The 21,122-nt window shown below is 43.8% G+C and overlaps 2 protein-coding genes across 2 annotated transcripts; one reads left to right on the forward strand and one right to left on the reverse strand.

Moving 5' to 3' along the window:
• The first annotated feature begins 476 nt into the window (after positions 1 to 476).
• On the forward strand, positions 477 to 19,688 carry LOC131260181 (voltage-dependent T-type calcium channel subunit alpha-1G). Its single transcript, XM_058261857.1, has 25 exons — positions 477 to 856; positions 1,135 to 1,246; positions 1,337 to 1,568; positions 1,654 to 1,831; positions 2,465 to 2,524; positions 5,293 to 5,414; positions 5,507 to 5,661; positions 5,742 to 5,834; positions 5,918 to 6,159; positions 6,551 to 6,947; positions 7,033 to 7,209; positions 7,296 to 8,020; positions 8,084 to 8,287; positions 12,362 to 12,527; positions 13,825 to 13,980; positions 14,059 to 14,241; positions 14,314 to 14,460; positions 14,527 to 15,022; positions 15,099 to 15,672; positions 15,751 to 15,943; positions 16,015 to 16,326; positions 16,395 to 16,613; positions 16,695 to 16,887; positions 16,964 to 17,427; positions 17,512 to 19,688. The coding sequence occupies exons 1-25, from the start codon at positions 477 to 479 to the stop codon at positions 19,060 to 19,062; spliced, it is 7,731 nt and encodes a 2,576-aa protein (XP_058117840.1). The 3' UTR covers positions 19,063 to 19,688.
• A 75-nt stretch (positions 19,689 to 19,763) lies between these two features.
• LOC131261513 (adenylate kinase isoenzyme 6 homolog) lies at positions 19,764 to 21,096 on the reverse strand. Its single transcript, XM_058263569.1, has 2 exons — positions 20,868 to 21,096; positions 19,764 to 20,801 (listed from the first exon to the last, which is right to left on the reverse strand). The coding sequence occupies exons 1-2, from the start codon at positions 20,893 to 20,895 to the stop codon at positions 20,293 to 20,295; spliced, it is 537 nt and encodes a 178-aa protein (XP_058119552.1). The 5' UTR covers positions 20,896 to 21,096; the 3' UTR covers positions 19,764 to 20,292.
• Between the last annotated feature and the right edge of the window lie 26 nt (positions 21,097 to 21,122).

A 21,122-nucleotide genomic window follows, 5' to 3' on the forward strand; every position in this document is an offset into this window, starting at 1 on the left:
ATAGCTTGCACACCCCACCCCCCCGCCCCCTTTTGCTAACGTCGGCAGATTTTCTCCGGAATTCCGCACGCGAAGGCCATATTGGTTTTTTCGCCAGAGTATTGATTGGAGCAGCGAAGTGAAAGCGAAGTGAAAAAAACCATCATCTGGGTGTAATTGAGATGATATCGATGCAGTGCAGTGAACGGTGAATAGAAAAGAAAACTAAGGTTGTTTAATTTAACCTGTGCACTGGTGCTGGTAAAGGTGTCGGTGCTAGTGGTGGTGAAAATAAATAGAATCCTCCCTTGGTCGAGGTTCGATTTTCCTCTGGTGTAGTAGTCGTTTTTTTCCCGTTCACACCCCGTGTTTCCTCGTGTAACATCGGCATCTCAATGTACTCATCGTCCAACGCGTGTGGCGTCGTGGTGGCGTAGCACCAGCAGGCAGTTCTGTGTGTGTGTGTGTGCGTGTGTGTGTCAGCGTGCCTACCCCCGATGAAGGTGGCCGCCATGAGGAGCTCCGTGAAGGATGGTTCCACGTACCAAAACCGTGAGCCAACCTCGCAGCACAGTGTCTTCACCGATAAGGTGAACTACGGTGGCGTTATCGACTCGTTGAACCTGAAGACCGACAAGGTTCACCAGCATCGTCCGGGTGGTTCGCAGAAAGGGCGCCCGACGGGAAAACCGACGCCCGGTTCCAGCTCGAGCGATGCCACCGACACCTCCGGGAGCAGCTGCAGCGATGGGGACTCCTCGTCCTCGTCCTACGACGAGCCCAACCTGCCGTACCCGGGCTTCGCCGAGTTCTCGCTCAAATATCTCGCCCAGGAGACGAAGCCCCGCATCTGGTGCCTGCAGCTCATTACTAATCCATATCCTTTTCAACAACATGTCGTTATTTTTATAGGTTTTTCCTTCTTTGCGCACCTAAATGTTGCAGATGCCTCCAGTTATCTCCTCTTTCCCTTTTATTCTCACTCTCTTTCTCGCACTGTTGGTCGTCGTACTTTTCTTTCCCTCTCTCTCTCTCGCTTTCGCTCTGGTTTATATCACTGGTTTTTCTCCACTTTATGCGTCTCCGTTTATACGCACAACGTCGGTATCGTAATTTTCCTTAACCTTCTCCCCCCGCCTGTTCCTCCTATTGTACGTGGTTCGAGCGGATTTCGATGATCGTAATTTTGCTCAACTGCGTGACTCTGGGAATGTACCAGCCATGTGTGGACGATGCCTGCGTGACGAATCGCTGTAAGATTTTGCAGGTACGTGTGTTTTGGGTGCCGTGTGAAGAGGGGGTACTGCTTTTTGGCCGCTCAAATCTTAATCCGAGTGTTTTCGCACCTCGCCGCCAGATCTTTGATGACATCATTTTCGCGTTCTTCTCGCTCGAGATGACGATCAAAATCGTGGCGATGGGGGCGTGGGGCAAGGGCACCTATCTCGCCGACTCCTGGAACCGGCTGGACTTCTTCATCGTGCTGGCGGGCGCCCTCGAGTACTGTCTGCAGGTGGAAAACCTGAACCTCACCGCCATCAGGACGATTCGCGTTCTACGGCCGTTGCGTGCCATCAACCGGATTCCGAGTAGGCGATTCGAGCTGCGGAGATGCAAACTCTCGTGGGGACGCTCAAACCAACCAACTGTCAACCCCATTTGTCCCTCTTCCAGGCATGCGGATACTGGTGATGCTCCTGCTGGACACACTCCCAATGCTGGGCAATGTGTTGCTGTTGTGTTTTTTCGTGTTCTTCATCTTCGGCATCGTCGGGGTGCAGCTGTGGGAGGGAATCTTGCGCCAGCGGTGCGTCATCAAGCTGCCGGACAACGTCTCGCCCCCGTCCTACCTGTAAGTAGTCCCGGAACGCCAAGTAGTCCCATCCCATGCCCCGGTAAACACCGGCTGAATGTTCTCTCTTCTTGCTCCCGTTTACAATTTTACTTTTTTCCCCGTTTTTCTCTACATTCGATAGTGACTTTGTAGTTAGTGACAGTTTATTTTTCTTTTTTATCTTAGAAGTACCTCTGTTTATCAATACCCTTCGATCGAAAAGCTTTCCCCCCTTCTCCCATTCCAAAACAATCTGTTGGTTTATCCTTGACCAGTTGTACAGTTTCCGACATTTGAGTTCGCCCCATTTGTATATTTGTAGCCCAACAATGATTCTTGCCCAACTCAAACAGCCTTGCCTCCGAGCAGCCGAATGAAACATATCCCCCCCGGAATGTTGTTCAAAAAACATCCATCCTATAATAGCATAGCAGTAGGGAGATATGAAAGTAGAAGTTGGTGGACACTCTTCGTTGATAGAATCCATCCATGTGCAAACGACCGGCGCTGATGGCCACGACACTTGCGACGACACATTTTTCTTGTTCGAATGAAAATCCTCCCTTGTAGAATATAAGACAACCGAGAAATCTCTCCATTTCCGTGTTACTCATACTCGTTTGTATATACTTTATACATTTTCTTTTTTAGCACGTCGTCCCCGCGTAACATTTACTACCGTATTGTTAACCAGAAAAAGATAAAAACAGAGTAATTGTGTTTCTCTTTGCCTGGATGGACCATTTTCTTTGCGTATAATTGCATTCGCACTCTAAACTAATGATGGTTGCTTCAAACGAAGATAGTTCACATCTAACACCAACACCTTACTTTGGTGAAGCATAAACTAATCCAGCAAACTACTAAACCGTTCGCTTGTCGTTGGTGGAGCTTTTCCGATGTATCTTAATCTTTTCGGGGAGGCTGGCTTAATGATTGCGAGCTGGAAAGTTCGATCACTTGCGCTGTACTAAACGACTGACCTTACTTGCTGACGTTCTGTGTTTCTCTTGATCCTTGATTCGATACCCTTTCGTACCGTTTTTTGACAGGACAAGTTTTCTCTCGTATGGTTTCAATTTTTGGATTCATTTTTAAATATTCAAACGTCTTGTTGCCTGACCTTTCTTTTACAACTTTGACCGAAAATACCTATTTTGCTTTCTTTGCTTTCCTTATGCTCCGATACAACTTACCTTCTTTAGCAGCAGTATTTCCCGTGCGTTGATGTATACTGTCAAACAACCTGTAAAAATCTACACTGGAGATAAAACAATAACAACATTATTCTATTCTTCTTCACTTCAAAACTGCACTTCAAATTACAATTTCCCACCACCAACACCATCATTAACAGAGATCATTACCTTAAATTTTTGGCTCAAGCCCTTCAAGCTTTTTAGTTTTTCTGCGAAACAAACATCACCAACATCCAGCGTCCACTAAACACGACAGTGCTACCGCAAATACGACCAGTATGTAATCCAAACTAACACACTTCATTACAGGCCCCTTCCAGATGAGTACAGAGTTCGCGTTCGCTTGAATTCGTAAGAAATCTCCCACTTTTTGACCAATTGAGTGCCTACCAATTTTCCATTGTCATTCAGTTTATTTTTTAGATATCCGTTACTGTCCAAGTGCGAACTTTGTGATTTGGTTTTTGTTTTCTTTCATCCTTTTTCTTCATCCTCCCTGCAAGCCCTCTGCGGGTCGAGGACACCCCTCCTACTCTGCCCCCGCTCCACGGGTGGCTCTAGTCAGTAGTTGGTTGTACCGTTTAATTTTCCTTCGTTTCAATTTACATGTATTTTTATACGTTATGGTTTAATCTTTCGTAAAAGCAAAATTTTTGAAAAAGACTTCAATTTTGTGCATCCTACTATCCTCACCTCTTTTTCATGATGAAAGTTACAAGCCTTGCTGCATCAAAAACCCCATTTCGTTCAGTTGATATACTGTGCGATTGGGTTTCGTTAAAAACGTCACAGACGATGGTGAAGTACGAAGACACGAACAGTGTGTTTCACAACATTTATTCTTCGTGCGTCCACAACCGTACCTGTTCTAAATCAACCCCACAAGTTGGTGGGATCAGATCTATCGCCACCATTCAAAGAAAGACTCAAAGAACTCTCATTCCTCTAACAGAGCCTGAAACAAACATTCGATCGTTATAAAACATAATATACTAGCAACAACTCTAAGGGCAATCTCCTTTTTGGTTTGTTTCCTCTTATACCTCAACTTACCAAGTACTCAGGTTTACCACTTACACATGTCCATAAACATTACCACTCTTCATTAAAAAAAGATAATTGTACAATACATTAAACGGAACCCTCCTGCATTGATTTGTGATTTAGCTTTTGTGCATCCGATTTTAAAAATAGGTATTTTCGATAATTTTAATTAATATTATGCATCATTGAGAAAAAAAGAACATTCCTGGTTAGTTCAACTATATAAGTCGAAGGCTGCAGGGCGAATGCCTTGTCCAACTCGTGAATGTACGTTCTTGTTTACTGTAGTTAATCCTATTACAAGCGGGGTAGATGTAAATACCCTTTTTAGTCCATTTCTCAGGATTCCGTGTGTTCAGGCTTTGTTGCAATTTATTCCTAAATTTTATCTCATATGTACATAGAGCAAAACAACAAAAAAAAACCCACCGAAGTGGCAGCCAATTGCCTCGGATCCGTTTTACGAAATGTTTTTTTTCCCCCGGTGTGACCGCTGTGACACAGTTTTTAGTTTTCTTCCAAACTTCTTGCCTTTGTAACATCAGTATAACTTTCTTTGTCGTTAGAATAGAATGTGTTAGATAGATAGCTTATTTAGCTACGACGCCGAAGGAACACGCATTGGAACGTGAAGGTCCTGCTACCCATGCTCTACGTTCCACTGTGCGTTCAGTCTTCTGTTATCAAACACCCGGCTACTAAAGTCTTCGATGGAACTGTGTTTTGTTTTATATCTCTATGTGCTTCTCAACCAACTAGTGGATATAGGATGGTATTAGGATAGTTTACTACTACCACGAGCTGCCCTGTACCCTGCCCTCACCAAGATCAACCATCTCTCCATGCTATCGGCTTGTCTCCCGAAAACTCCTCATTCAGTAATATGTTGTCGTCCCCCCCCCCCACTAGACCCCTCGGTAGTTGACCTTGTTGGTATCTGTGTGTAGCTATACGTGTTATTTTCGATGTGTGTGTGTGTGTGTGTGTGAGTAAGGATCCCGGCGGAGTATAGATATAGTGTTGACAAACCACCATTAGACAGATCTAATAACTATGTACATGTTTCTTTTTTTTCCCTATATTTCCCCGCGATACGGTTCATTCCTTGCCATTAATACTCTGCCTCCCTTTTCACTCCAACCCCCAACCCGCCGACACAAAAACGCATACACTCACACACGCGCGCGCGGTTTTCCTCATTCGCCACAATTCACGCACCCTTGTGTGCACTCACAGTGTCTCGTTTTACTACGAGTTTTCCAAGGAGCAAGACTACATCTGTTCCAAGCCCGAGGACTCCGGTATGCACCTGTGTCAGAACCTTCCCCCGTATCGAATAGGACCACTCTTGTGCAATGGTAATGTAATCTGAACACAATCAAGAACTCATTTCGATCTTCTCGATCGGGCCTAGGTCCTATAACCACGTGCATTTTATTCCGATCCACAGACAGTGCTTTGCCTTATTCCGAAAATGAACCTACAGCGACGGCGTGTGTTAACTGGAATCAGTATTATACGAACTGTACGCAGCTTGGGAACAACCCCTTCCAAGGGACTATATCGTTCGACAATATCGGGCTTGCTTGGGTCGCTATATTTCTTGTGAGTATCCAGCGTTCCTGCGCGCAATAGTTCCACAACAATTGCTATAACTTCCCAAATGTATACATACTCCTTCTCAGGTTATATCTCTCGAAGGGTGGACAGACATCATGTACTACGTACAAGACGCACACAGTTTCTGGGATTGGATATATTTTGTGCTCTTGATTGTGGTAATTTTCATCCCTTCGTAATCGACTTCATCCATTTAGTATCTGCAGTGTAATTGGATTCCTTTTCACCCTTCCCACCTTAGATCGGTTCGTTCTTCATGATCAACCTCTGCCTCGTCGTTATCGCGACACAGTTTTCCGAGACGAAAAAGCGCGAAATGGAGCGCATGCGACAGGAGCGGGCCAGGTTTACCTCGTCGTCAACGCTGGCGTCCAGCACCAACAACTCCGAGCCGACGACGTGCTACGCCGAGATCGTCAAGTACATCGCGCACCTCTACCGTCGACTCAAGCGCCGCATCATTAAGAAGTTACGATTGTATAAGTATGAATGAGCTGTTTTACAACTAAACCACTAAGCACTCTAGCGAAGGAAGAAATCCATTTCCCAAGGGATCGAGGTCGTGGACCCAGGAGCTTTGATTATGATTTGTCCATTCCCAAACTACTTGTTTGGGTTGTGAGGTTCCCTTTGCTGGCTTGCTTGCTTACTCGAATACTTGCTACCACCCCTTCATAGACCCCTTTTGCATAACACAACTAAGCAAGGCACTCCGAATCGTGCACGACGTGTTACGGCCCCTTCTACAAGCATTGCTTTGTGCAAAGAACCTGTTGCTACATTTTCTTCCATCAGCACCCAGTAGCAGACTGAATGTAGTGCATTGCCAGGGACCTTACTACACATATGAATGTTTTGCATGCTCCATTTCAAGGTATCACATGCAACGGCGAAAGGAAGGACTCATCCCATGCACGCCGGAAACGATTACGCTCTCACCGAACAAAATCAAAGCACACCACCCAAAGTGTCCGCGAATGAGTGCGATGCTGGCGAACTCTTCGATTACCAACTTGCAGCAAAAGACTGTCAAGCAGGACCATCTGCAGTCGAACCTTTCGATCAACCGTACCGCAACCAACAACAACAACACGGACGGTGGTGGACCAGTTTGCGGCGAGAACCAGGTGTCCTCACCCGAGGTGTCGGAGATCGTTTCACTGGAGAACATCAAAAATAATGCGCTCAATAATTCGACCAACTTTTTAAATGAAGACCGCCAGAAAGTGCTGCTACTAAAAATTAACAATGAAGATCAATCGAACGGACAAGTAAGTGGAGTGATCTTGGAAGGGGATTTGATCTTAACAAGTTCGGTACTAATTCGACCGTCTCATTGACGCCTTTGCCTTGCAGGATCATTGTATGCCAAGCTTGCTCAGTCCTCCGTCAGCAGGTAGACGAAGATCGTCCGTTATGTTTAACGAATATGTAGTGCTTCATACACCTCCAACCATTACAGAACCACCGCAAGATAAGAATGTGTACTGTGTGGAGAAAATGACACAAGCGGGTGATGGGAGCATCTGGCAGGTAATGAGCTAACGCATGTAGAGTATATCTAACTCTTGAGCCCTACTATCACGGAAGCACTCATATTCTTCCAGGTCCCATTGCAGGTAAACTTGCCTCACTCACTGCAAACGGTCAATACCGTGTTCAACGAGTATTCGGACCTCTGTCTTACGGACGCCATGACATGCCAGGAGCTACTGGCGTTCTCCGTAGCCTTTTCTGCGGCACTTCCGACGGGCCAGACCACGCTAGAATCATTCTACACCTCGCTGAAACGCTCGAGAGGGAACGAATCGACACGATTTCTCACGAGTCAACCTGCAGTGACCAACCAGGCAAACCTTCCACTGCCGGAGATCGAACGGCTCAGCAGTAAGTCCAGCAACGAACCATCGCGCAGTGGCTTCGAACCGATGACGGGCATCAACAATATCAACATGGATGAGTTTGCCTGCTGTTACGAGTTCTACCAAAACCAAGGACTGGACGAGGACAAGTCACCGAAACGATCCAAGTGCGTGCGCGTCCTGATAGCCTTGTGGCGTTGTTTTCGAAAGTGCTGCCATGTAACGCGGTTCGTCGTCAAAAAGTTGGTCGACCACAAGTACTTCCAGCAGGGCATACTACTGGCCATCCTCATCAACACGCTCTCGATGGGAATCGAGTACCACGATCAGCCGGCCGAACTGACGGCAATAGTCGAAACGAGCAATATCGTGTTCTCGGCCATCTTCGCCGTCGAGATGGTGCTCAAGGTAATCGCCGAAGGACCATTCCGCTACGTCGCTAACGGCTTCAACGTGTTCGATGGAGTGATCGTGATTCTTAGGTAACGATATCGTGATCCCTTGGGAGACGAACTTCAATGTAACTCTGCTGCTTTATGTTCTAGTATCGTCGAATTGGCTCAAGCGTACCTCGGCGAAGGTCAAGGCAACTCGGGCCTAAGTGTCCTGCGAACGTTCCGCTTGCTGCGGATCCTGAAACTCGTTCGATTTATGCCCAACTTGCGCCGCCAGCTGTTTGTCATGCTGCGCACTATGGACAATGTTGCCATCTTCTTTAGCCTTCTGATACTCTTCATTTTTATATTCAGGTAAGTGAATCCTTGTTGGTTCTTGTAGCGCATCCGTTTGGTTTTATTTAAAAAAAAACGTATCAAAATATAAAGAAGCCAATGAAACAAATAAGCAAACAAGCTAAAGATTAAAAACAAGTTAGGTGCTAAACAAACGACGTTTACCTGTATTATATTGGTTATTAATCAAGGAAGGATGTCATACGTCGTCACGTTCAAAAGAGATTCGATTTTACAAAATCTTAAACCACAAACATCCATACTGTGGTTTTAGCGAAAGATGAAACTGACAGAAAAGCAAAACCTGTTTTCCATTTATGGACGATTTTTCTACTCTACATCCATATCTCAGTAATGGCACTTTCTTGGTGTAAATGCATTTTCTTGTGATAAGGTGTTTAAATCGAGCACCGCGGGTTTTCCCTTTCACTTTCTCTCTTTCTCCTCCCTTTCTATACCTCACTCTCTTTCTGTCTTTCTTCGTTCATGTCTATCCATCTATTGACTTTGTACAATAAATAATCTTCGCGGTACTCGCGGCATCGGCAGGCAGCACTCTTTTCCTCATACATAGTTGTACTCTGCGTTGTAAACATAGCCAATTGAGGTCCCGTATAAATATATTCTTGTGCAAATATCTCCTAGTGCAATTTGCTCCTGATTTTGCGATGCACCGCACCTCACCATTGTACCTATGAAGCTTCAGCCAAACTGCCTAGAGCGAACGTTAGCCGACTGACATTAATTTGATTTACGCGATAACGCAAAAAAAACCCCATTACCACCCATCATACTATGCGTACTTTTAACTTACCAACCAACCAAAACAAAAAAAAAACCGTAAAAAAAAGCAAACCATCAGCGCTCAGAAAATAATCAACTCAATCCATCATCCACTGTTTCCTAAGTATACTTGGAATGAACCTATTTGGCTGCAAGTTCTGCGAAAAAAACGAGGCGGCCGGAGGAGAGGTGGAGTGTGATAGAAAAAATTTTGACAGCCTCCTGTGGGCCCTGGTGACAGTGTTTCAGGTATTTAAACTCAACCACTTCTGTAACTTCTTCCTTTTTTCTCCTCCCCACCCCGATTGTTTTTTAATTCAATACGTAATAACGTTATAATAATACTTCCCATCAACATAACTATCCTTGCTTCACGTTGTACATGCATATATTGTTTGGAACGAAAACCTTTTGAAAATTATGCACTCGTTAACGTTTAGTTACCCTTTAAGTTTACGTTATCTTATCAGCCTTATTCGTTGGACAACTCGTTTTTTGACGTCCCAGTACCTTTTTTCCAGTTGTTTACTAATATGTACCGCCCATTATATCGTGATTGGATAAGCATCTGAAATTTGCTGGTTCGTTCAGTATCGTTGCATAATGGAAAATGTTCTGTCCTCGTGAGCCTACGAGATTCCCCTCCCACCTTTAATTAATATCCCTTTCCGTAACCATGCTCCTAATACTGACTAGTCAATAGTAGATTCCGTAAGTAATTGTAATGAAAGGTACATGATCGCTGCTTCGGCCTAGTTCTCACCAACTTCAACAGATCGTGTACGTTTTCTTGATCATGAAAAAAAAGTAAAAACCAGTAATGCATTGCACCTTTCCCGTAAGATTCACTCGGGCATTGGTGGAATTCGTGTGCGTGTGTGTATGTAAAAAGATTAATCTACTCCTTTTACTACTTTTCCCGTTATGTTCGTTTATTATGTTAATCTCTCTTCAGTTTGCTTACCCATGTTGCGCGATTTTCAGTTTAACATCTTAGTGGGATTGTGTTTCATTTTTTTTTTACATTTTCCGTTCTCTAACTCTGCTCCCGGTAACATACATGAATGTGTTTGAGGTTCCACACACTCTCCTCTGATCATGTGTAACTCACTATTGGATGCGAATGGATTGGAACACACAGTCTGAGTATTTGCATCGTAAACTAAAACGCAGATCGTGGCGCCAGAGTGTTTTATATTTCTTTTTCATGGAATTTGTATAGTACTTACTTGCTCGGTGTGCAAAATCATTTAAAAAAAAGGCTGTGCAAAATCATTTCCCATTGAAAAAAGGCGGAAAACAAATCAAAAACATCTCAGCTAAATACTTCTGTAGATATACAAACCCGGTAAAACTGATCAAAGCAAAACAAAATTATATGTATATTTATATACGTACATTAATCCAAATTCCAGAAGGTAAGTTCCGAGGCGCAAGTTTCTTTTTTAAACTAATTCAGCACGAATGCTCCTTTTGCTAGAATCGTTATTTTTCCCTCTGATTGAAATTGTTGGGCATTGGATAGGTCGATATACTAATGTACTATTTTCATACATGAACATCTTACTAACTGTACACACTGAAAATATAGTTACTTGACATAAATTACCAAAATATTCTGCTTGTATATGCGTTGATATGATTACCATTACCATTTTCATTATGTATATTAAGGAATGGAGATGCAATCATTCGTCACCTTTTACAGCGCATGAGTTGTATAATTGTATCATCTAACTTACATTAGCCTACAAAAAATAAATCAAAGTCTCAGAAATACGACCCGTGTCCGGCCATTGGGACACGGTAGGGATTCTAACACGCGATGAACAGACATATCTGCCTTCATGCACACACGCCCTAGTACTATTACTTATCGTGCCACAGATATTAACCTCACATACATAGTGTGTCCACTCAAAGTTTAAACAAAAAACCCCACTGCAAGCCCACAGCTAACAGCGACAACAACAATATTCAACAGAACAAAACCAATAGGAGAAACCGCAAAGAGACTTTTCTTAATGTATAAGAAAGTTTGTTCATTCTGCCATTTCTTTGCATGCATTGTGTTTGCCTTTTCCTCTTTCTCAATTTCTTCTTCATTCTTTTCTAAATCTTGTTTGATCTTGCGTTCATGAATTCGTCACGATGTTGCAGCATTGTATTACATTCAAATAATTCGGCATACAATAAGAAACAACACACCTTCATGCAGACAATTACAATTAGCAGAGCAGTTTGTACAAGCCACAACCTACGTTGTACATTCAAGGTCTTCATGTAACGTATTATCTATTTAGAATATAAAATGAGTTCAGCAAAACTCTAATGGTATCTTAAAATTAACAGAAAAGCTGCAAAACACAATCACAACCAAATTCATAGGAGCACTTTAGCCATTCTTGCTAAACAGACCGCAAACACCCAGAGTATAGAACGATGACCTTCCAATTAATACACCAATTAATACACAAAACCGATACAAATAATTCAACTGCCAGTTAAACAATACTATAACGCAAAAAACAAAGCAACAGTTAATCGCAACATCCAAATCAAACCCTCACTGTTCCATAGTATAAATAAACAAGTAGTTGCCAGAAAGTCATATCAATACCTGATAATACAAAATTGCGAAGTAATGTAAGCTTACACTTGTATTGCTTCGGTTTAATTGCACTGCATACATCCGGCCGTGAAGTGGCCAACGGGGGGGACACTAGGATGCTTTGTCCTCCGCGATCAAAATGGTTCGATTTTCGATTGCATGTTTTCATGTGGCCTGTAGCTTTCTCGGATGTACTATAAAACGTGCATTGTGTTGAGAACTATGTTAAACTTTACGAGAAGTCCCACGAAAATAGCTTACATATACTATATGTTATCTAAAGTTCTTCTACTCATAAACGGATGTATGCAAAAAAAAAACAATTATTCGAAAGTATATAGAAAAAGGAATGTAGAAACAGTTGAAAAACTAAATGGAAACAAACAAAACATACAAACAAACAAAACTTTGTAGACGACGTGGTCAGCTAGGCAGCAAACACGTAATGGAAACAATCTTTTTAATAATTAATTTGGAGTTTCATGCACAAAAGTAAAGATCACATGCAGAAAAAAAAAGGATTCGTACAAGATCGTTTTATACATCCCCAAAACGAACATTCAAATGCAATGCTGATCATGTCGTCCCACAACGTTAGTCGCGATATCGTTGAAAACATATTGATAAATGAATGCTTAGTGATATTGGTTTTTGCATCGTTCTAAAACATAATTATATATACATACCATAATTTATAGCATTCTTGGCATGTACCTTTTTGGAGGTAAGTTCTGTAAGTTTGTCGAAGAAAGCGGGAAAGAGAGGGAATGTACTTGTCCAGAAATTGTCTCCAAGCATCCGCAATGTGAATGTGACAGAAAACATTTCAACAATATCCTCTGGGCCACTGTGACCGTCTTCCAAGTAAGTGCAGATCTTTACACAAAACTTCCCGTGTTCCGTTCCGCGCTACTTTCTTTGCGCCGTCTCCTATGTGTATGCGTGTCCGTTTTATTTTTCTCTATTACATAAACATTGTCCTACAGTCGGTTGTCAAGTTATTGTTGCAATTCGTATGATACTCGCTCTTTCTTAGTCGTCCTAATCATATTTTTTTAAATGTAAGAAGCGTGTTGTACACACACGTTCTGCGATTTTTTGTATTTTTGCCGTGTACTTTTTATCGACCTGGTTATTATTCCTCGTGATATTGGACCTGTGAGTTTACCTACGTATGTATAAGTGCTTTAGCAATGTAACAGATTTTTTAAAGTCGATAACAATCGGTAGTACAGAGTATGTATAATGTGCTTCTCTATCACTAGATTCTTGCTTCGACAACGCTTTTAGCCAAAACTTGTACATCGCCCCAACATCACAGCCTTTCCAAATCTCCAATCTTTTTATCCTTTTCGCTTATGCATCTTTTCATGTTTACTGTTATTCTAAATTTGCATATAAAGTTGGTACAGAAAGTACAAGTTCAAACGTTTTCCCTTTTACGTTGTAAATGTATGTGAAACAAAAGTGTGCATGTTCAAGTTAACCAGCGTCGCTGTGAATGTCGTTCTTGCCGTATATCTGCATCGATGTTGTCTTCAGAGTTATGTATTCAAATTTTTAAATTTATACATTTTAGAATGTTGCGGACTGCCTTTTCAACGTCTTATCATTCGACGTTATAATTTATCGTAGAATAGAAACCATCTCTTTTCCCCATGACAGAACGTTTTTCATACCGTGTTTTTGTTTCCTTTGAATGCTAAATTTTCAATGAGATTGATTCATATTTGAAAATATATTACACAACTTCGATTACGATAACCATGTTATTCTATTTTAGAGAACTTTTCTGTAGGCGGGTAAAAAAATTTTATTTTTATGCAAAATTTGTGTGCATTTATTTTCCATCGCTAAACATAATCGAACATAATCCCACAATATATGACTATAGCAGTATCTGTAGTGCAGTAGTGTTGGTGTTGTAGTTGGAATGCATTTGATTTCGGTAGACTATTACATTCTCTACAACTTATTCCTCCCTTCTATTGTAATAAAACTTGCTACGTGTTATTGTTGTACCTTCTCGATGTGATTTCGATACACAATCAACTTTTCTCGTACTGAACTGTATGTTGTGTCGTCACTCTTGACAAGATGTTCGCGAAAGCTTACTATAATAAGCCCACGGGGCGTTACGCCACCTTCTCTTCCCGATCAGATCCTTACGCAGGAAGACTGGAACGTGGTGCTTTTTAATGGCATGGAGAAAACGAGCCACTGGGCCGCCCTTTACTTTGTCACGCTGATGACCTTTGGCAACTATGTCCTGTTTAACTTGCTGGTGGCTATCCTCGTCGAAGGTTTCAGCTCAGAGGTATCTGCCATTAGTTATGTGCACCAGCTTAGGTTTATCTGAGTGAATCGAAATCCCTTATTTTGTGACATTTTTTAGCGAAACGAAAGAAGAGAGCGTGAACAGAGGGAGCTGGTGAAAGCTAAGCTGAACGCGGAAGCCCTTGCTCAGGAGCAGAGCATGGAGGTATATGACGATCAGAGGAGTTATTCTGAATCGTCCACAACCGATAGCTACAATGGTTCCCGAGGAAAATGGTACAGCGTCGAAGAACTCAGCAAGGTACGCCTTTTTCCAGCATAGCGGTGGAACAAATAAATCGTGAATTATGCCCTGATGCTTATATATTTTCAGGTGAAAAATATTGACATCAAGTGCAACATTCAAAAGCAACGACTACTCCAACCGAACTATGAAGATCCCAAGAATGTGGCACAGAAGAACAAGAAGGAAAAGGATGTCTCGAAACCGGAACCTCACGCAAACAAGAAAATTAAAGCAGTACGTCGACAAGATGCTTCCATTTTATCCTCAAGTTACACTCATTTTACTTGTTCACTTTTGCAGAAGAAAACGGAATCCTTGAAATTGTACAACATTCAAGTGCAGGAGCCACCGATCATTACCACAACTGCCGCCACGCCGCAAGATTCCCCGAATGGTACGATGGAATCAGGTACCAGCTTTAAGGACTGGGATCAGGCCGATTTCGAGCGATATGAACGAGAAAACTCGTCTCTGCTAAAGCCACCCTCTATACTTGGTTCACTGAAAGCATTGGACGATCGTTCGTTCTTCGAGGGTACGCCAGTATTGAACGAGATGCGCAAGAAGCACGACAAGAATCATACAACAGCGTCCGACAGTCGTTTGGCGGAGGAAAAGCAAGCCAAAACACAGAAGCTTGAAAAGGCCAGCACGGAATCGGCAGGTGTGATGAGAACCAAAGATGACGCGAGTAGCGGCGGTACACTCGCCGGTGCTACTAGTACTGGACTTCTGCGACAAGCATCAACAGAGGAGAGCATGCTGAACAACGGAAAGATACTTTCCCAACCGAAGGGTAATGGAAATATACCAGCAACAAATCAGCAATTCGCGGACTATGCTTATTGTGGATCTCTTATATCTGTCCGTAGGTTTATCCGATCGACGCACCCACGATCCGCTGTTGGAGAAAAGCAATCGCATTCAGAACGATACGCAGGGATCGAAGCAGGCGAATCACCGCCGCCGAAGTTCAGTGAGGCGGTCATCTTCGGTTAAAGTGGATAGTGGAGCGAGTAGTATTGCCAGCAACCTGAGCAGTACGTCGCACCCACGCTGTTACTACAACAACGGCAGCACCAAGTACTACTTTGATCGCAAAAATTCCCTCCGACTCTGCGACATCCGTACGCCCAACAATCGACGCCGGATGTCCTCCTTTGAGCAGGCCTACCACAAGCAATCGCCAATGAGTAGCATCCGCAATCTAGAGATCAAACAGCTGCAGGACGAAATGATCAAAGGCAAGCTGGAGAAGTCCTCGAACGCTTTCAAGATTGCAGGCAACAGTACCGATCTGCCGGATGGAATGTCGCGGAACGGTAGCTGTACACCGAAGAAAAAGGGAAAAGGAAGATTGAAGCAATTCTTCCGAATGGTTACTCCGCACAATTTTGTGGATGATCACGAGACGTACACGTTGTACATCTTTCCCGAGCATAACAGGTTAGCAGCTAATGCTAGATCTTATCAAAATATTCCATAGACACTAATAGGACTTCCCTTTTCCTCCGGATGCCACAGATTCCGCCAGATTTGTACCTGGTTCGTGAACCAAAAGTGGTTCGATAACGTTATCCTGCTGTTCATCGCCCTTAACTGCATTACGTTGGCTATGGAACGACCCAACATTCCTCCAAACTGCACCGAACGCTACTTTCTCTCCACTGCCAACTACGTGTTCACAGTCGTGTTTGCGGTGGAAATGTTTATCAAGGTAAAGGATACCAAACATTCCGCCGTAACATGCATTTCTTATAGGACATTTTCTCTATCCACTTCTTGTAGGTGGTCTCGGCGGGATTGTTTTACGGCCAGGATGCGTACTTCACATCCGGTTGGAACATCATGGACGGCTCGCTGGTTATCATCTCGATTGTGGACCTTCTTATGTCGTTGATAAGCGAATCGAGTCCGCGAATCTTCGGTATTTTGCGAGTGTTCCGGTTGCTGCGTTCACTAAGACCGCTGCGGGTTATTAATCGCGCACCGGGTCTTAAGCTGGTGGTCCAGACGTTGCTTTCTTCGCTACGTCCCATCGGTAACATTGTGTTGATTTGTTGTACCTTTTTCATCATTTTTGGTATACTTGGAGTGCAGGTGAGGAATACCGTAGCTTAACCATCCTCCATCCGTTCGCAAAGTTAACCACCATTCCTCTTATGCAGCTTTTCAAAGGTACATTCTACTACTGCGAGGGTGAAAACATTAAGGGGGTGAAGAATAAGAAAGAATGCTTGGACATCGAAGGGAACGTTTGGATCAACCGAAAGTACAACTTTGACGATCTGGGCAAGGCGCTTATGTCTCTGTTTGTGCTTTCTTCGCGCGACGGTTGGGTGAACATTATGTACACCGGATTGGATGCAGTCGGCGTTGATCAGCAGGTATGGAAACCTGGACCGAACGCCGGGAAAGTTGAATCCTTTTCCTAATTTCCTCGTGTGTGTTTTACTTGTCTATTGTAGCCTATTGTCAACTACAACGAGTGGCGGTTGCTGTACTTCATCGCCTTCATACTGCTAGTCGGATTCTTCGTTCTGAACATGTTCGTTGGTGTCGTGGTGGAAAACTTCCATCGTTGTCGTGAGGAACAGGAGAAGGAAGAGAAAATCCGTCGAGCCGCTAAGCGAGCTTTGCAGATGGAGAAGAAGCGCAAAAGTAGTTCAATATTGAAATATTGAATTAGCTTCCAGGATGGCAGAGCAAATTTAAATAATTTCTCTATCGTTTACAGGAATGCATGAACCGCCTTACTACACCAACTACTCGCCGATGCGGCTGTTCGTTCACAATGTCGTCACCTCCAAGTACTTCGATCTGGCGATTGCAGCCGTCATCGGTTTGAACGTAGTGACGATGGCCATGGAGTACTACATGATGCCGCTAGCACTGGAGTATGCGCTAAAGATCTTCAACTACTTCTTCACGGCCGTGTTCATCCTGGAAGCGGCCATGAAGCTGCTTGCACTTGGTGCAAAAATCTATCTCAAGGACCGCTGGAATCAGCTAGACGTAGCGATCGTCATATTGTCAATCGTGGGCATCGTGCTGGAGGAGCTGGAAACCAACATAATCCCGATCAATCCGACCATCATTCGCGTCATGCGCGTGCTGCGGATCGCTCGCGTTCTAAAGCTGCTGAAGATGGCCAAGGGTATTCGTGCTCTCCTGGACACAGTAATGCAGGCATTGCCCCAGGTAAGCATTCGGGAGCTTCTGCTGCAGCACTTGGGCGTGCACTACATTTTTTCTTTCTCAACCGTCTCTCTCCCCCGGAAACAGGTCGGAAATCTGGGCTTGCTGTTTTTCCTGCTGTTCTTTATCTTTGCTGCCCTGGGCGTGGAGCTGTTCGGACGGCTCGAATGCTCAGAGGAGGTACCATGTCAGGGTTTGGGAGAGCATGCACACTTTGCCAACTTCGGTATGGCCTTCTTGACGCTGTTCCGTGTGGCCACCGGTGACAACTGGAACGGCATCATGAAGGACACGCTGCGGGACGACTGCGACGATGCGGCGGATTGCGTGAAAAACTGCTGCGTCAGCACGATCATTGCGCCGATCTTTTTCGTCATCTTTGTGCTGATGGCACAATTCGTGTTGGTGAATGTGGTTGTGGCCGTGCTGATGAAGCATCTGGAAGAAAGCCATAAGCAGATGGAAGATGAGCTGGATATTGACACGGAGCTGGAACGCGAGTTCGAAAGAGAGCAAGAGTTTGAGGAGGAACAGGCGCTTTGCATGCAGCTGAACGACGATAATAAGCAAGTTCACAAACGTCCACTAACCAAAGTTTCTTCCTTGCCTTCGAACTTCACGTACAGCACTCCGATCCTGGAGAAGAAGAGCAATATTCAGCGTCGTCAGACCATACAATATTTCAACCAGAATCTAGGCCTCTCGGTTTTCAACTCATACACCAATAACAATTCGTATGACGAAACGGCCGAAAATAACATCAACACTGAGGGGGAAGAGGCGGAAGACGAAACGAAAGCGAAGGCTGAGGGGGCAGCCGAAGCGGCCAAGGGGGCGGACGGATTGAACTCCGTCAAGGAGTACAACTCGAAAAATGTTAACAAGAAGATACTGATCAACAAGACGAATCTTTTTAGCAAGTCCTGCGACGGTCGGCCTCAGTCCGACGGCAAGCGCAAGGGTGCGAAGGACGAATGCTTCAACATAACGATACCGGTCGCGGCCGGTGTTAAGGGGGATGTGGTAAAAGGGGCTCAGGAAGCCGGCGGGTTGCTGGGGTCGGCATCGCAACCGGTGGATGGGGACGCGGTCGAATCCCAAAGCTCGACAATCACTTCGTCAAGTAGATCGCGCCCGCAGGCAGCAAATAAACTCGAATCACGTCAATTTAATTCAGAATTTGACCCGGCAAGGCACCAAAAATCTGCCCAAGATGCGAGTAGCGACGGCACGCTATCTGCCGATGGTGGCCTTGCAGTGCCCGTGGGCACCGGTGGCTCGGCCAGCATCGGCAATAGTTCCGGTGGTGCCGCCGGTGCGAACAGTAGCGGCACCGTTTCGAGCAAATCGTTCCTCTCGGTTCCTAAGCTGCAGCCAAAGAGCAGATCCGGCAGTACGAAGCAGCTATTCAAGCAGTCGGCCCTGGACGAGGACGGCGAAACGAATGATGAAAGCTCACTGCTGCTTCCGGCTGACGCCGTCGATAACGGCGGATGCAGCCCGGTCAGTCACTCCGGTCCTGGTGTTGCTCTTTTGAATCTGCCGGGAGCCGAGGGAAGCAATTTAGGATCCGAGTCGGTGAAGAATTCGGAATCGTGCGAGATTATTCGCATCATTTCAGAGCGGCGCAAGATCTAAAAAAAGAGAAAACTAGCCGTCAATAGCCACCGCACAAAAAATGGCGCTTTGTTTTTTGGGGCTAAGAGGCCGCGTGTCCGCTACTTCTCTCAGCAAAAAAAATAATTACATTCGTAGGTTCGTTATCAAAACGGTCAAACTGTTCATTATGTGAAGTATTATACCTGTCTTTAGATAGTGATTTTATGCAAACAGTGCCAACTCGGGCCAAGCAAGTTGGGCCTCGATAAGATGGATGCGTATGCGAGTAGGTTTAGTAAGGGATTCTCACTTTTTTTGTTTTATCTTCCTGTTTCATAGAAAAAGAAACCCAAAATTTAAACAATATTTATATTGTACACTCGTGGTGCAATACCACACGCAATTTCGTTGAGCAATTACCAAATCTACCAAGTGAACAAAAACATGGATCAAAAAGGACAATCTTAGAAGTATCGCCTTTATAGAGAGAATTTAGAGGGAAGCAGAACTATGAAGTTTTGTATTCATATTGAATTGATGGTGTTTTAGGTCTGACTCTAGTTATCCTCAAGCGTAACAGGTGTAATCATGTTAGTTTCGTAGTAGAAAACTTCGATTTATCTATTACAATTGTTCCAAGTAATAAAAATAGTATACGTAAGAGTAAACCCTAAAACTGGTTTTCTTTCACTAAAATAACCTACAATTCCTTGTTCTCAACGCACTCGATAATGCCTGCATTGCATGTGTGCTTTAACTACAAATTTTATTACAAAATTATAATTAATAACCGTTGTGCGCTATGAACTTGCATGTTCCTGTTTCGGACTTTCACATTTTGCTAATTCTGTCTAGTAATTTTTGGTTTCACTGATGGTTCATGTTTCTCAACACGTGTGTCACAAAAAGTCTTAGCTTTTTGATCTATGTGCGGTTCTTCTGTTATCTCGGTTATCTGTTGGTTTTCAATTATTCGCCAATTCAAAATTAAATCTTGAATACGTATATTCATAACGGTTCCCTTCGACACCCATTTTGATTGCTTACGCCAAAATACCTTTTATCGAATGTATGGTAAAAGTACTGGCCCGTACTTCTAGAGTACATAATACATTTTTCTTCGATTACTTGTTCAACTGTGTTGGATGATTGTGTGTTACAAAATGTCTTCTACACCGATTTCTATTTCGAGTGCAATAACAAAAAAGATTAAATGAGCCAATTAGTTGAATCTAGAAATGACATGATTGGTTTTTCGCCTAAGTTGCTTTATCCTTTTGTTTCACTTTTGGATGCATCTCCTTTCTTCCACTCCATCAACCAGTCGTACACTTGCTGCACATTTTTCTCGAGATCTTCCTGCGTGTCGCTGGTAAGCTCAAAAATGATATCTTTACGATAAGCATCTTTCGCTTCGTCAAGCGGGATCTGGAATATTTCGCACTCCATGTTCGACTTGATCTTTCGATCGCCGTACTCACGGGCCTGCAACCGATCGTACAGTATCGAGGTGGAACAGCGTACGACGTACACGGCCGCGAACCAGCGCTCTGGGAAAAACTCCGAGCTATGGTACTCGACGATATTGCCGCCCTTTTGCATGATCGGTTCAAGGAAATCCAGCAGCCGATCCTCATCCAGCACAGGACATTCGAATTCTTCATCGTACTCCTCGACAAACGAGTTATCGCTCACGATTGTGCTTACGTTTTGCCATTGGAATCCGAGCTTTTCCGCGAGCTTCCGACACAGTTCAGACTTGCCAGTCCCAGGAGTTCCTAAAAAAAACAATAATCCAACGTTATTCCACATTGTACAATGCATTTCCATGTTTATTTTTGTACCTGTGACCAAGATATTTGGTAGAGGCATGGTAGGAGGAAATGTGATCTTCACATAGATTAACACGCAACTTATTTTATATACTGCTTATCCTCCAGCTCCTCGATAGCTCTCAACGTGGGTAGCCCGAACAGTTCTCGGTAGATTTTTAAAGATTGGCACTGTTGGTGTATTTAACTAAATTTTGTCGTGGACAGAAAGATTCGAGATGTTCGTACCAGTAGTTGACAACACACATGGCATGCTTGGACAAATGA

Source organism: Anopheles coustani, chromosome 3 (assembly GCF_943734705.1).
Source record: "Anopheles coustani chromosome 3, idAnoCousDA_361_x.2, whole genome shotgun sequence".
NCBI lineage: Eukaryota > Metazoa > Arthropoda > Insecta > Diptera > Culicidae > Anopheles > Anopheles coustani.